Genomic DNA, 16,255 nt, shown 5'->3' on the forward strand with positions numbered 1-16,255 from the left:
CTTGGTTTTCAAGAGCCAGTGGAGGAATTAGTGCTTGTTTGTGCTTTGCAAGGGAATAAAGTTGAGTGCAGACTTCAGTAGAACTTAGTAGCTCCAGCTTTTCATAGTTCTAAGCAGCAAAGGAGTGAAATGGCAGTATTGCATTTCAAAGCTAAACTAGCGGTTCTGTTCTGTCATACCTCCATGTATTCACCTGGACTCTACTAGTGCTGGCATAGTTTAAGGAATCAAGTAGGGATGTCTGCTTTGTAAGATTTAAGTGTTACAGCAGTCTTTAAATTTTCTGCGAGACAAAAATATACATGGTGTGAAAAACTAGGTATTGTCTGTAGTTTATTCATCCTTGAGATATATAAAAATGAATGGGACACAATTTATACTTCAAATGTATAATATGTGACTTGAATAGCGAAGACAGAATTGGGGAATTTATTTTGTGCTTTTTGCATATGGTGGTTTTTAAGGTTCACTTGTGGTTTTTTATGGTTTTCTTAGCATCACACCTTTTGTTAATGTTGTTTGTATGTATGGTTCTCTTGATGCACAAAAGAAATGTAATCAGTAACAGGTAAATTGAATTGCTGAACTACTTGCTTGTTGTATTAATGTTTAATAGTGTCTCTGCTCAGGTGGATAGAAAAGGGAGCGTTGGCTGGCTGCTGCTGTCCGTAAGGAGCATTGCTTGGCTGCAGCCTGGCTGCTGCGTGTGAGGTCTGGAGGTACAATGGCACTTTCTTTAAAAGTGGAAGGATCTGAAGCACTGCAGAGGAAAATTGTTTAGTGAGGAACAGATAAGGGGAGAAAAATTATCTGTGCAAAGCCTGTAACATTAGGGTCGCAACCTTAATGTAGTAGTTGTAGGATGAGTAAAGTTTAGTAAGATGTAAAGTGGAAAAACAAACAGCATGACCCTGGAAGTTGAAAGGGGAAAATCAAAATTCGTATATTATAGGATGGAGGCTGGAGTTCTTTATATTTGTGTATGTTCACAAAAGCTGAGTAGGCAGGGAGATCTGATCCTCCAACTCCTGCACTCATAGATTCATGATGCAGTGCAGTTGTGGGAGGAAACTGTCAGTCTCCATTCTCATCCCACTAAAAGTTATAATCCCTATTGAAGGGGGAATGCATTCCTGAACTTGGGCAGTATTTGTGAAATGATAAAATTCCTGAAAGGGCAAATGTAGTGCTACTGAGTTCAACTCAATGCTTTTAAGTAATGCAGAATTTTATACTGGACTTCCTAAAAAAACCCCAAACTTTAAATCAATGGCATGCCTTTGCCCATTCATTTTGTGTCTTGTTGTAAACTGATTTTTTTTTTTTTTAATTTTAATATCTTACCTTGTAATATCTGGTCACTTTAATTTTTAGGGCTCAGCTCCAGAGATTGATCCTACTGACAGTTCAAACTTCGGATGGGAGACTAAAATCAAGGCATGGATGGACCGTTATGAAGAAGCAAATAATAACCAGTACAGTGAGGGTGTCCAGAGGGAGGCACAAAAAATAGCTCTGAGATTAGGAAATGGAAATGACAAAAAAGAAGTCAGCACCAGCAATCTGATTTTCAAACCTCCAGTAGAGGTAATGAGCTGTACCATGTTGGTTTTGTGCCATGACAAAGAGCCATTTAGATTCCGTGAAAAGTGTAAAAAAAAAAAAAAAAAAAAAAAAAAAAAGATTTCGCATTCACTTTCAGTATCTTGTCTCACCAGATCTAAGCATCAGAGTTTTAACTGCTTTTTCAGAATTTGCAGTTGACTTTTAGACAACCTCTGTCACCCCTGGTTATGTTTACACTTGCATATCAGTTCTCATAAAAATAGCCAAGATGTTAGTCTGAGCCTGAACACTGGCTTGTCCTTAGACTGTCTTTTTGTGGTGGACATAAGGCAGTAAACTTTGCTGGTATATCAGGAGTAGTTAGAGTAGATGGAGGCTTTGAAGTAGGAATCTTTTTTATGCTATGTGGTTCCACATTTAATTGTCCACATTTTTAAGGTATGGTAAGTGTTCTGGATATTTAGGTAGTCAGAATAGAATTTCGTTTATTATTAGTTCATGAAGGATGTTTCTGATGGTAGCTGATAGTCTGATACTGATTTTTTTTTTTTTTTAACTCTTGTGATCCTGTAATTTCTACTTTATGAAGACATTGTGCAATGTCTCTTCCTGTCCTTAATATCAGTTACTTATCAGCTTAAAATCAGAGCCATATAACAGACCTTAGCATTTTGTAGCAGAAATCTTGAGGAGTAGTTACTGTAGCAGATTAATGGAAGCGTATTTGCTGCTTTTCCTCAAAGACCATCATGGCATATGGGAGACCCTCCTTAGAGGAATATCCCTGCTTACAGAGCCTTTTGCCTACATAGAGGCTACTTCCTTTTTGATTGGCAATGACAGTTATGAGAGGTGTGAGTTCACTAATTGTCAGGGTATGTATTGGTTTTTAATTAAAAGGCATCCCTCCATCAGAAATAGGAAATGTAGAAGGTCTCTCAGGATTCTGTTTTTTATTATTTTGTTATTTTTCCTGTTCTGTTTTTCCTTAAATGAATCATTACTGTCCTTTTATGTTTGCATGGTTTGTTTTATTTGAAGGAATAAAAGCCTTTTCAAAAGTGCTAGAGTTAGGTTAGTGGTCGGACTCGATGATGTTAAGGGTTTCTTCCAACCAAAATGATTCTATGATTCTATGAAAGTATTATGCAAAACAATGCAGCAATTTGTCCCAGTAGTGGTGAGAGTTAAGTGTGCTAAGGGATACAGTACTTGAATTGTGAGAATGTGAATATGTTGGTTTTTAGCTGTGTACTTGAGAACCAGGGCTAAAGCATTCCTTGAATCTAAATTAATATCTACTTGCATGGGTATGGGAGCAGGACAATTTCACCAGATCAGTCTGGAGGTTTAATTACAAGGAGTGTTTTTCATACAGAGTTGTTTATTAGTTGTGAAAGTATAATCTGCTGTTAATAATTATGGAAGAAAAGGTAGAAAACAATACTTCATAATGTAACTTATGTCTTTACAGAGTTACGTGCAAAAAAACAAGAAAATTTTAAAAGCTGCCAAAGACTTGCCTCCTGATGCACTTATTATTGAATACAGAGGAAAGTTCATGCTGAGAGAACAATTTGAAGCTAACGGATACTTCTTTAAGAGGTTTGTTTACTCCAAATGTTTTAATAAGGTGACTGTTAAAATGCTGTTTAGCGTCAAGTACAGGTGGGTCTCAGGTACCAGCAGTGTCTTGTATTTCACTCTTGTCTGATTAAAAATAATTGCAGCTGGAATCTGGTCTCCCCATTTATTTCTGGATATCCTTATAGATCTGTTCAGGAGTTACTTTTTTCTCTTTCTCCCCTGGTTACAGGATTCTGCATTCTCAGATGGGTAGTTGTGCACCTTAAACCAGAGATTAGGAGGTTTTACCATTCTAAAATAATTCAGAAAGTAGTGACAAAGACATTATCTTTTTCGTGAGAGAAATAGATTTTTAAACCTATCAGGCCAAGAACTGAATTGGACACAGGTCAACTTGGGGCCGTTTTAGTGCCAGAGTTGCCTAGTTGGTTAAGTTACTGAGCAATACGTGACTGTTTTCTTTATGCTGTCGATCATTTTCAGTGGTGGCATTAACTGCATGGACACATCTACTTGGGAAATTGTGAAAGACCTGTTGGAGAAGAGAGAACACAAAGCTTTTGCTCAGTAAAGACTGAAGGATTCCCTGGCACTTGTAACAGCAGAACTTAATGCATGTCTTGGCAAAAGTATTTAGATGCCCCCTTTCTTCAGGAGAGTTGGGTGCTAGTGATACTGCAGGTGTTAGGGAGGGATGTGGAGGTGTTTACTTTATTGTGTTTTTTTAGATGATTCTATGAGGCACCTAAATTTCTACCTGATCTTCATTATAGGACTTGCCATAAGAAAAGTTTAAGAAGGATTAAGAATCTTAACCTTGTGTATTCCATGTCTAGTGCTTGCCCTGTTACTATTCTTCCCTTTAGATACATTCAGGGCTGTAAGTCAAACGTTACATGTTCTGAGAATACATTTGGAGAATGTACCAGTTAGAATCATTAAGCTTACATACAAATGTGTCATTCTCAGATTAACCTACAAGTTCAGCGTATCATGCCAAACATCATGTTACAAAGCTAACTAATGTGAAGAATAAGTGATATTTAGCATCTTTAAAAATGATAAAACTCTGGTTTTCTCACATCTTTTTCAGGCCATACCCATTTGTTTTGTTTTATTCCAAATTCCATGGGCTAGAAATGTGTGTTGATGCAAGGACTTTTGGAAATGAAGCTCGATTCATCAGGCGTTCCTGTACGCCAAATGCGGAGGTAAGCATATACATAAAGTTCAGCTAGGTTTTTTTTACTTAGAAGTCCCCTTCTCCTTGAGTTTCCTGACTGTTAATTTGAGCAATCTCTACAATTAATCAGCTTCCATACAGGTACCTTTTTTGGGGGGAGGGAGGGTGCAGATGGGTGCTGGGAGGAAGAAAAGGAAAAAAAAATTGTGATAATATAATAATGTTCTCTTGAATACAGGTGAGGCATGTGATTGAAGATGGAACAATTCATCTTTATATTTATTCCATCCGTAACATTCCAAAGGGAGCAGAAATTACTATAGCATTTGATTTTGATTATGGAAATTGGTAAGTATTTGAACATGCTGTTCTAAAATACATCTAATGCTTATTAAGTTGTGATTCAGAGTGGTTGTCTTTTTATATGGTTTTTCTGTCATTTACTTTCTTGTATGCTTTAATAAAACAGGGCTCCTCAAGCATTTTATTTACAATGAGCAGTGTGTGTGTTGGCAGGGTTTCTTCCATATTCTTATTACTGAGTATCAGTTGCTAATTTCAGCAATGTTGCAATTACTTATAAATTATGTGGAAAAGATACAAACTTAGATGAATAAAGATGTACTATGAAAATTTATGTGTATATAGGTGTTCTGTAGTGTGGGGAGAGTAGAGGGAAGAAAATATAGAACTATTTGGTAATACTCTATTTCAGAGTGCATCTGTAATACAACTTCAGGAAGACAGTGTCTGTGGAATTTAGTTGTAAATCCTGTTTGTTTAATATGGGATTAAGAATGTTCAGATACACTGAATGCTTAGTGCCTTAGATTCTCTAACTATGTTATATTTTCCTGTATATAACTGCTGCTACTTTGAATTGGGGAAAGCTCTAGTAAACTTTTGCGTTTAACTGTAAGCATTGTTTTGAAATGGTAAAATAATCGGTTAATTTCCACTCATGTATGTAGGAACTGTTATTCAAGCACATCTTTGAAATCTGATGGCAAAACAGGCTTTTGAGTGATATAATCTAGTAATGATTTCTCTTGGCTAGTAGGAAATGTTCTAGAGTGTAGGTGCTTAGTGCAGGAACACCTAAGCTAATACTAACCTTGGAAACTGAAGCACTGAAGAACCTGTTTCTTTATGTGCACCTGGTTGAGTCCAGAAGCAGTCCAGCTGTTTGGTTTTTTGCCCTGAGGTACTCTTCTGTTGTCTGCTCATAAGTCAGCTTGAGTGCAGTGCTGTGCAGATGTGCCTTCACCACTTCTGGCCTGAGCCAGTTACGTTCATGGAGTACTACCTGTATTAACTGACTTGGGTCCAGACCAGCCCATGGTGCCTTGCACAGTTAAGCGTTGTAGACATACTACATCCCTCACATGAAGACAAGCTGAGGAGTTGCCTGGTTGATACATTTCTTGGGTTTTGCTATTTATCCTGTTAAAATCGTGTAGTAGTTGTGTTTAGTACCTGCAGCTGACAGCCTGTGTACGTTGAACGTGTTTGAATAACAGTTCCTACATACCCAAGTGGAACTTATAATTGGACAAAGTGACTCTGAGTTCTGTCCAGTGTGCTCGTTCTGTAAATTGTCTTCTGTCTTCGCATAAAGCAATAACTCCGTCTTACACCCGTCTGTTAATTTCTTCAGTGTGGTGGTTATATTTTCACACAGGATATACTCAGATTTTAGGTGTCTTATGTCTTTCAAGCAAAGTACTAACCTTGAATTTAGAAGAATTCTCTGTGGCAAACAGCCACAAATTCTGTTCACCATTAGATGAGATTTTTTAATTATAGCAATGTTGTATATCTTGGTGAAAACTTCAGTCATCTGCTTTTAAATGGTCGGTTTGCATCACAGCAGATGTTTGATGTGAAATGTATCAGCTTGTGTGATTTAGCGTTGAAAAGTCTTGTTGTTGTACAGCCTAATCAAAATACACCTTCTTGCATTTAATTACTTTTAGTAAATACAAAGTGGATTGTGCTTGCCTCAAAGAAAATCCTGAATGTCCAGTTCTCAGACGTTCTGAACCTACAGAAAACATCAATACTGGATATGAAACCAGAAGGAAAAAGGGAAAGAAAGAGAAAGATGGTTCAAGAGAAAAGGAGACTCAAAACCAGAACATCACATTGGACTGTGAAGGAGCAGCCACCAAAATGAAAATTGCAGATAATAAGCAGAGGAAACTCTCTCCCCTCAGGCTGTCCATTTCTAATAATCAGGTATTGACACAAAGATGATTGGAAAGAAAAGCTTTTAAATACATATACTACCCTTTTGCAGCTACTAAAGGAATTTTAACAAGTCATTGCAAAGGGAGTCATAATGGATAAGCTCTTTAGATTTTTTTTTTTTTGGTACTGTTCTCCGTTTTCCATAATACTGGATTGTATTTAAAGATAAGTTCGTTCTCATACCAGTTTTAACTATACATTTTTCCTCTGAATTTCTTTGTGGATCTCTGATGTCGTGCTTTCAGGAGCTCAGTCCATTCTGAAGTGTCTTTTGCTTACTTGCTCATGTTACTCAGGAGCGTAGCATTTTAAACACAGCAATAAGTAGCCTAGAATATCAACCCAGAATATCAAGTGTTGGCTGCAGCTCTGTGTAGAAGATGAAATAGAATTTGGGGAGTTTAAGATGAGGAAAGTGTGTTTTGAGACTAAATACTAGATAATAGGTGGACAGGATGGTAAAGCTGCCTGGTAATATACCACAGTAGTCAATTTTAAAGTGATCTTTCTTTTAATGTGTCAGTTTGAAAGAACTAGTGGGAGAGATCCATGAGATTAATTATTAACTTAATTTTGCAGAGCAGCTATTAAATATTTAACATGAGAAGATGGTTACCTTAGTAACTATCTTATCTTTTCTTTCTTTGGGGAGGAGAAGGTGGTGGTGATTTTTTTTTTTTTTTTTTTTTAATTTATTTATATGATTGGTTTTGATGATGATTTAGGGGCAGAGAGAAAGGAGTTATTTTGGGAAGGAGCCATGTCTAAGTTCTTAATCTTGTAACATCACTTAGGAGTGAAGGAAATAAGGTGAAAATGAGCATATCGACCTCTGGCTTTCATAAGATGATCAAATTGTTCTTAAGCTTAATAGCTTAAAAATGCTTGGAAGTCCTTAAGGCATGGCATGTGATTTAGAAAGTATCATCTTCAGAGGCAACATTTGAACTTTTTCACCTTAAGTGATTTTTTGTGTGTTTTGTTTTTAACAACTGATAACTGCTATTTGGAACTTTCTCCTGAGCTTTGACATAATATACAGTGCTTATATAGAACAGTCACAGGAGAACTTGTTTTTCAAAATTGAACTTAAAACAGTAGGAATTGTGAGAAGATTAAAGCTGTTAAAATGTGTAAATAAACATAGAAGCCATCCAGTTAATAGCCTTTTTCCTGGGGTGAAATATATAATGCTGAGGTAATGTGAGTGTATGGGGAAATGTAAATGTATTTTTAAGACAAATGTTAAAAAAAGTTTGATCCTTTATATAAAAGGGAAATTGCATGTGGGACTAGTGAACTCTTAACTCTTCAAAGTTACTGTTTCACGTTTGTGTCTGATTGGGGTGTGGGTTTTTTTTCAAAATAGTTTGTGTTTCCTAATGGTATGGTGCTGTCATTAGATTCTATAGTGAGAGTTTAAATGGAAAGTGTGACTTTAAGAGAATACACTTTTGAGCTGAGAAGAACTTCTGTTTAGCTGTCTGTTAAGATATCCTTTGACATTCATTCTATTTCACTAAAATAAATGTGGGGTTTTAATGGGTATATAATGTAAAAGTAATTCTTTAACTGGTAATAAAATGGCTAGATTTTAATTCTGATTTTTTTTTTTAATGGGGTTGGGGAGTGGGTGTGGGACTCCAAAATTTTAAGAATATTAGTATGCTAAAGAAAAAAGAATTGTATCTAGTTCAGAATAGAAAATGTTTAGTCAGGTGATTATATTTACAAGTTCATACAAAGGTAGAAGAGGATAATAAGGTTTTTTAGTTTTTTGTCTTGATCTGCTGGCTTGGTTACTTTTGATGTAGTGACCTGAGGGTTCTTAGTTCCGTGTAGCTTTTAGTTTTCCCTAGTTTGCAGGAGTAGTAGAGCTTCTGTAAAGCGGTCATTTCCATCTTTCAGGAGCCAGATTTTATTGATGATATAGAAGAAAAAACTCCCATTAGCAATGAAGTAGAAATGGAATCAGAGGAGCAGATTGCAGAAAGGAAAAGGAAGATGGTAAGTTGGGAAGCAAGTAGTTGCCTAAAGTCATCGCTAAGGCTTAGTGACACCTGCTCTTCCCTTGCTAATTGCTGCCTTTTTGTAGGCTTGTAGCACCTAGGTATATACGAAGTCAGATCTGTAGATGAATCTCAACTTAAAATGCAAGGCTTGCTATTTGAGAGCATTTCATCTAGCTCGATCATTGCTTTCTGACAATCTGCTTTTATCTTCAAATGTATATAATGTTCTGTTGTCTTCAAAAAAGGCATCATAGAAATCATCTAGATTTTTTTTTCTTCACTCGTTAGTATTGCATGTTATTTGTAATGGCCATTTTATAGATGGTATTGGGAGTCAGGCTTTTTACCTACTTATTTTTTTGTGTTCCAACATAAAAAGCCTTAGAAATCCTAATTTTCAGAGGTTGGTAGAACATTTTTTTGAAAACTGGCATTTAAAAAGATGCTTTTATTGTGGGGCATTCAGAATGTGAGTGTCTTGAAATTAGTAGTTAAAATATTGGCTAAGTTGCATAATGAAATACTAATATTTGGAACTTTGATTTTATTGTCCTTGCTCATAGAACTTCTGGTAAGTGGAGTTCAAGGTGGCATCAAAACTGTCTGCAGTTTTGACCTTAAAAAAAAAAAATAAAGAGGGATGGGGTATACATTCCTTTGGTCAGTATTTCCTACAACTCTTGTCAGTAGCAAAATTGATGAGACTTGTGTATTAGACATCAGAAAGCAAAATCTACTCAAAATGTATAATTTAATACAAAATCTGAAGAATGTTATCATGAGCTCTAATATTAACATAGAACAGCGTCTCGTCATACTTCTGCGGAATGATTCTCATCAAACATTGTTGGATGTATTGGTTTTGGTCCAGCGGATATGCTTGCGCTCTTTTTTTTTTTTTTTTTTTTCGGACACTTTACATTTTAGTCTTACTAAAGCAAAGCTCTCTGTGCAACTTAGGGACAGCAGGGTTGCTGTAGTGGTTAGAGATGTAATTATTGCTCCAGTATGAGGATTGCAAATAACTGCAAGTTTGCCTTATATTTACCAAGCAAACAGAGGCAGGTTCGGTGACAAAATCTAGTTCTTCACTCACTCATATGAGCAATATACTTGTGGGTGTTCTTTCTTTGATATAAACACATTGTTGCTGTCAGTGCACTGTTGGGCTACAGGCCTTTATTTAAAAAAAAAAATATTTTGTAATAGAAACCCCAAATTCTGCCACCTCTGTATTGTCTTAAGCAGATCTCTTTGTGGATCAAGATATCTGTCTCTGTAGCACTAGGACCTGAATTACAGATAGACAGAAAATACAACTTCTCTGTGTGACCTAGTGTTATCTTACAGGGATTCTTGGATGTTGTTTGTATGTTTTGATATAGCTTGTGACACTTGGAAAATGTGGTCAGAGCGTAATGGAGCTTTCTGTTGTTTCATACATATATTAGGATTTCATATCTTTCTGGTCACTAGTGTTTCATTGTTTTTAAATACTATACATGCAAGTAAGTAGCTCAGAGCTATGTGTTCCTTTTATGCTCGTAGGCCACTGGTTTACTACATTTTTTAGCATGTTCCTAAATCCAAAGCAGGACCCTTGTCTTGTTTGTCAGGGTTGGTATGAATGCAAGCCTTTCTTCAGAAATCTGTAATGATGTCAGTTGTTGTAACATCTCCCTTTCCTCTGAGCTTTCACTGAAATTGACCTGTATGTCAACATACACTGAATATGTTCCAAAATACTTTAAAAAAGTATTTATTTACATATGTGAAAGATCATGACTGAAACTTAATCATGATTATTATTAAATCCATCAGACAAGAGAAGAACGGAAAATGGAAGCTATCCTGCAAGCTTTTGCCAGACTAGAAAAAAGAGAAAAAAGAAGAGAACAGGCTTTGGAAAGAATCAGCACAGCAAAAACTGAGGTTAAATCAGAATGCAAGGAAGCACAGGTTCTCAATGATGCTGAATTTATTCAGGTACTTGGAGATGTATGAAACATCTTTTCTTTCTTTTTTTTTTTTAATTTCCTCTGAACTCAAATATATTTGACCAAATAGTCCTCTGACATTGTATTAGCTCCTGTTTTTTTTTTTTTCAAGAAAATACGTATAGAAATTGTTTATGAGGATTTAGTTACATTAGTTTACTCAAATGTGCACACACACCAGCTGTATAATTCAGTCTCCCTTTGAAGTTCAGGGTGAGAGATGTTTACCAATTCTGACTTCACCCCAGGAGGTGGCTTTCCTTAGGCACCTTCAGATTGCTTCTTTAGTGGGCTATTCAGGAACAGATTATAATCCTTTTTTCTTTTTCTTTTTTTTAAAGGAAAGGAGTTATTAAGGTGTAGTTTGTTCTCAGTTCTTGTAGATATTGTTTAAGAAACATTAAGTATTTTATTACTCTGTTGCTGGATCCTAGTATGTTTCTTACATTGCAAATACTCTACAGGTCTCAGTTCAGGTTGTTTCCCTGTGTGATACCTGTCAGCGTGCTATTAAGTACCTTTTGTGACAGTGCTAAACACTTAATAAACTATAAATTGCAAAAAGGATATTGAACTGAAAGACATCATCATGTAAGCAGCTGATTTCTAGCTTATGCATGAATGAATGTGGTATTGGCAATTCTTAGACAAATCTCTACTGATCTGACCAGTGACTGGTGTGTGTGAATACTCTGCCAATGATACATCAGGTGCTTGGGAGGAAAATAAAGGAAATCTTGTATTTTGCCTTGAAGAAGGGTAGAGAGATTCTCTGAAGTATTTTAGTTCTAACAACAAAAATGAGATAGAGGCTTTTCGGACCTGTAAAAGAAGGGGAACTGACATCGTGTTTTAAGAAAGATGCGTATCTTTATGTGTGTGGGATCTGTTTACTAGAATTTTATTTTGTACTAGGAACCAGCAAAAGAAGAAACTGCCACCAAGCCTACCCCAGCCAAAGTTAACAGAGCTAAACAGAGAAAAAGCTTCTCACGGAGTAGAACTCACATTGGACAGCAGCGTAGACGACACAGAACTGTCAGCATGTGTTCAGATATCCAGCCGTCTTCTCCTGACGTGGAAGTAACTTCACAACATAATGACACTGAGAATGCTGCACTGGTAGCTGAGCCTGAAACGGAAACTGTTGTTACAGAAATGGTTACTGAAACAGAAGTTCCAGCACTTAATAAATGCCCTACTAAGTATCCTAAAACAAAGAAGGTATGTCTCTTAAGGGATAGGGAGATGGACTTCAACATAGATGTAAAGAATTATAGACTGCTTAATCAGTATGCAACTATAGATTTTTAAAAAAAATTGACTCATTTGTTTGAAAATCACATAGCCACTCACTGGTGATAAATTAAGAGATCTTAAAAATTATGTGTAACACCTTTTGGTAGAAGTTACTTTGGATTTTAAGAGACTTCCAAAATACATCTTTCAGAACAATTTTGGAACAAATGTTTTCCAAGGGAAGTACTTTCTAAATGGGCTAGAATAATATACATAAGCAAGACAATTTAAAAGGCAAACAAAATAAATGTGCTTTTGCTTCCTTTGTTCATCATATGCTTTAGAAGGTATTTAATGGTACCAGACAGACTATCTTGCAGGATATACACAATATTTAAAGACACTGGAAAAAAACTTAAACCTACAAATGTGAAAAAAGTGGTAAAGCTTTCTGCTTTAAAATTCTACAGACTGCATTAAAAAGTGACTTTTTTCAGCATGCTTTACAAGTTCTTCTGAACATTTTATTTGGTGGAGGGAAAGGGGGAGGAAGTTGTAAGCTGAAACCTCTTGTTGAATGAACAATGACATTTTTCTGATGGTTTTGTCTTAAAACAAACAAACATGGGGTTTTGTGTGTGTGGTTTTGTTTTGTTTTTTAAGGCACCTGAGTCATCCTCTAACATTTCTTAATTCATCACTATTAAATTCTTGTCAGAGGGAGGCTAGATTCTGTTTCCTTTTTCTCATATTTTATAGCAAAAAAGGATGATATCTGAGAAGTCTGAATCTTACTACACTTTTGCTGTTTCATAGTATTAAGGCTGAATGTCTGTGAAATGTCTCATTGCACTGTACCCAGTGTACCCTAAGTGAAGAGAAAGTCCTGTTTCAAAAATTAATTCAATATAAATAGGTTTGTAAAAGATGACCAACTCAAATGTATTATGATAATCTATGTTAAAGCCTTAATATAATAATAATAATATTGAATGTGCTGTTTCTGTGTGTCCTTAACTTTGTTGAACCATTGTAAAATTTAGGAAGTTAGTTTGTCTGTTAATAGGAACTAAAATCTTTTGGCACATTTTTTCCAAAACACTGAACTAGTTAGGAAAGAATACCCTTTTTTGACAAGTGTACTTTAGGAAACGTGTTGTAATTCAGTATAGCTACAAAAGTGAAAAATGTTCAAGGCGTGTACATCATGTTGACTGAAGCCCATTTCTTAATGATATGGAAACCTGATGAGGAATTGACTTTTTTTCTGTTAATGTTCTGCTATTTCACTTCAGCTTAGGTGCTCAAGCACAAGTTTAAAATTTGTGTAGGAGTTCCGTTATTAAATTCACATTGTAAGCACAGTTGATCTGGGCACTTGTATAGTATGTTCAGTGAGAATTATATACAAAAGAACTAAATGTTAGTTAAAAAAAATAATAAAACGCAAATGAAATCCGCAAAACTTCGGTCGGTAGAGCAAATCTATATGGATTCCTTCTGCCGCCCCCATTATTTTGCTAAAATTGTCCTCATTCTTACCCTGGGTATTCTTAAACTTGCAGCCTGGAAACTATCTGTTTTCTGGTTTGTGTAACCATTGACTAGGTGAATAATTAGCCTAAGAAATTTCTAAAGACCACTGATAAAAACACTCACAAGACAATTTTTTTTTCCTCTCTCTCTCTGTTCAGCACTTGGTCAGTGAATGGTTAAGTGAAAAGAGTGATAAAACAGGGAAGCCTACAGACAGTGTATCAGAAAGGCCTCTGCGCATAACTACCGACCCTGAAGTTCTGGCTACTCAACTGAATTCTTTACCAGGTCTCACTTACAGTCCACATGTATATTCAACTCCAAAGCACTATATTCGTTTTACTTCACCATTCCTTTCAGAAAAGAGGAGGAAAAAAGAACCTGTGGAAAACATTACTGGCTCTTGTAAGAAGGTAATGCTTCCCTTCGTTATGGTTTCCCATCCTATACTAAGTAATATACTAAGTAAAAGTCTTTATTTGCTAGTATGAATTCAGGCAGAAAAAAGCTGGTTGGCCAAACCAGTTCTGTCACCTGTAACATGTTTTGAAATGCCTCATTAAACTGTTATGTCACTGATCTGAATTTGTTTCATTACAGCGTTGGTTGAAGCAGGCTTTGGAAGAAGAAAATTCAACAATGATAGGTAGATTTAATTCACCATCGCAAGAGAGATCTAGAAGTCCAGCCATCAATGGTGAAAATAAAAGTCCTTTATTACTGAATGACAGCTGTTCCTTAACAGGTGAAGAGGCTTTTACTGATAACAGTACTTAAGAGCTATGTCATAGTAGTTAAATGTGGAAGACTGTGGTTTTCAAAGTGAGTTAAAGAAAATTCCAGGCGTATTTACACTGTTTCCTGATACATGCGTTGAAAGGAATGCTTAGTTGCATAGTGGTTGGGATTTTTTCCCCCCATTGATGTATAATTGATACTACTAGATAAGCAACCACCATACCTTATAGTGTTTACAGTCAGCAAAAGACTAATACTTATTTTCCATGCTGTTCTATGTATTCAGAATTCCTGTGAAATTCAGTGGGCCTGTGTTGCACGCAGAGGAAAAGCTGTGTTATCTTGTAGGCATAATACAGAATGGAACATGCTAAAAACTAAGCACACTTCTGCAAGGATATGGAACGTATCAAATGCTTCCTGTGTATGCTCCTGAACTTGGAATTCTCATTTCTTAGCTGAACAGTCTTAAAAATGCATAGAAGTTGACTTTCCGTTTTATGGAAACTCAGAGAATTCTTCCCATCATCCTAGCACAAAAATTTCAGTTACTAGTATATCTGTAGGCTGTTAAAGAGTTCATTCTTCAGGAAGCCTGCCCTTAAGAGATTTTTGGAATCTTACTCATTTTTTTTATGTGCAGTTCTTAATTTCGTTACAGTAATCACAGTCGTTTAAGTACTTTATATATCGAGATCTCTTCTGTTTTCTAATTTTAACACACAGATTTAACCACGCCACTAAAAAAACGAAGACTGTATCAGCTGTTGGAGTCTGCATTCTCAGAAACCTCCACGCCTACTCCTTCTCCATATGCCACACCAACTCATGCCGACATCACTGCCTCCGAGACATCCATGTTTGCTACTCCTCCTAGGGCGAAAACAGAAGATGAAGCTTGTAGAAATGGTTACAAACCCATATATTCGCCAGTTACTCCTGTAACTCCATGTATACATGGAAATACCATGCACTTTGAGGTGAGATTTATAATGAATTTCAATGTGTTCAGAGAATGCGTGTACGCTTTCTAGTGTAAATCAGTATTTGTACTCCTGCTACAAGGGGATGTTTTGTGTTTCTGCAGGCTAAAAAAGAAACTGACTTGCAATTTCTTCTTATTTGTTTAGAATATTTCCTCACCTGACAGTTCCCCAGAAATAAAGAGGCGAGCTTACAGTCAAGAGGTAAGGATCTTTGCCAAAAACTGCAAATAGTATCTTGGTTGCACCTGTATGGCCGCACCATTCCCGGAATGTAAAGGGGGACTTCCCTACAGGTTTTATTTGCATATTGCTGTCTATTTCCACTTTACCTATTTCATTTTCTATTTCAAACTGGTTTCTCTCTCCTGTTTTCTGCATCACTTAAAAATCCTGGTTCCTGTCATGGAAAGGCATAACTACTGTGATTTATAAATAACAGAAAAACAACACTTGGGCTTTTCAGGCTGTGCTCAGATGTAAATTAACGTTTCTCCTTGTTACGGGTGTCTCTTTAATTGTTTCTTTTGAGCCTAATTATGCTCAGAGCGCCAGAGCAGAGCGGGAAGGTAACGAAGGGGTTTAGGCGGGCGAGTGCCGGTGGCAGGCCGCCAGGGGGCAGCGTGGCGCTGGAGACCCTGTGCCCGCCGGGGGGGACACCCAACCTGCGGGTGGGGGCTGCCCGCAACGGGACCTACCGAGCATTTAGCAGGTTTTACTAATGGCGACCTGCACTTCTGGCCAGTCGTGTAAACGAGTCATCCAAATACTCTTCTCTGAGAATTAAGCACATACATGTTTTTTTGTTTTGTTTTGTTTTTCCTCTGGTCAAAATCTTAACAAATGTTGAAATACACAAAATTTTTCATACAATTGTAGCTGTTGGCTAAACTTAACAATTCCTTCTAAACTACAGTAATTGAATTTTACTGTTTATTTGATTCAAAAAGAGAGGTTTTACTTAAGAACTTTTGCTTTGTAATACAAATAATTTTAAAAGGATTCATGAAAACCTTGAAACATGTTGGTTTAGAATAGCCACTTCCAGCCATGAGTATGTTATGGTTTTATGGTTAATACAGTTTTAAGAAGTAGAAAAGTCAGTTTCTATAACTTAAGAGGGGTTTTTTTCCCTCTACAGAATACGGTTTTAAAATTGTCTTA

At 36.4% G+C, this 16,255-nt stretch overlaps 1 protein-coding gene across 5 annotated transcripts in view; it reads left to right on the forward strand.

The window, feature by feature from the left end:
* Positions 1–16,255, forward strand: part of KMT2E (lysine methyltransferase 2E (inactive)) — a 63,309-nt gene that overhangs the window by 37,237 nt on the left and 9,817 nt on the right. For 4 of the 5 annotated variants that reach the window (XM_065658681.1, XM_065658680.1, XM_065658684.1 and 1 more), the window contains 12 exons: positions 1,375–1,587; positions 3,041–3,171; positions 4,247–4,364; positions 4,575–4,684; positions 6,313–6,574; positions 8,495–8,593; positions 10,420–10,584; positions 11,511–11,819; positions 13,529–13,783; positions 13,971–14,115; positions 14,835–15,088; positions 15,239–15,295. In XM_065658681.1, the coding sequence (XP_065514753.1) occupies positions 1,375–1,587; positions 3,041–3,171; positions 4,247–4,364; positions 4,575–4,684; positions 6,313–6,574; positions 8,495–8,593; positions 10,420–10,584; positions 11,511–11,819; positions 13,529–13,783; positions 13,971–14,115; positions 14,835–15,088; positions 15,239–15,295 (2,118 nt within the window). The remainder of the gene's footprint in view (positions 1–1,374; positions 1,588–3,040; positions 3,172–4,246; positions 4,365–4,574; positions 4,685–6,312; positions 6,575–8,494; positions 8,594–10,419; positions 10,585–11,510; positions 11,820–13,528; positions 13,784–13,970; positions 14,116–14,834; positions 15,089–15,238; positions 15,296–16,255) is intronic. The other variant, XM_065658683.1, reaches the window with a different exon arrangement.

The sequence above is a fragment of the Caloenas nicobarica genome, chromosome 1 (genome assembly GCF_036013445.1).
Source record: "Caloenas nicobarica isolate bCalNic1 chromosome 1, bCalNic1.hap1, whole genome shotgun sequence".
Lineage (NCBI taxonomy): Eukaryota > Metazoa > Chordata > Aves > Columbiformes > Columbidae > Caloenas > Caloenas nicobarica.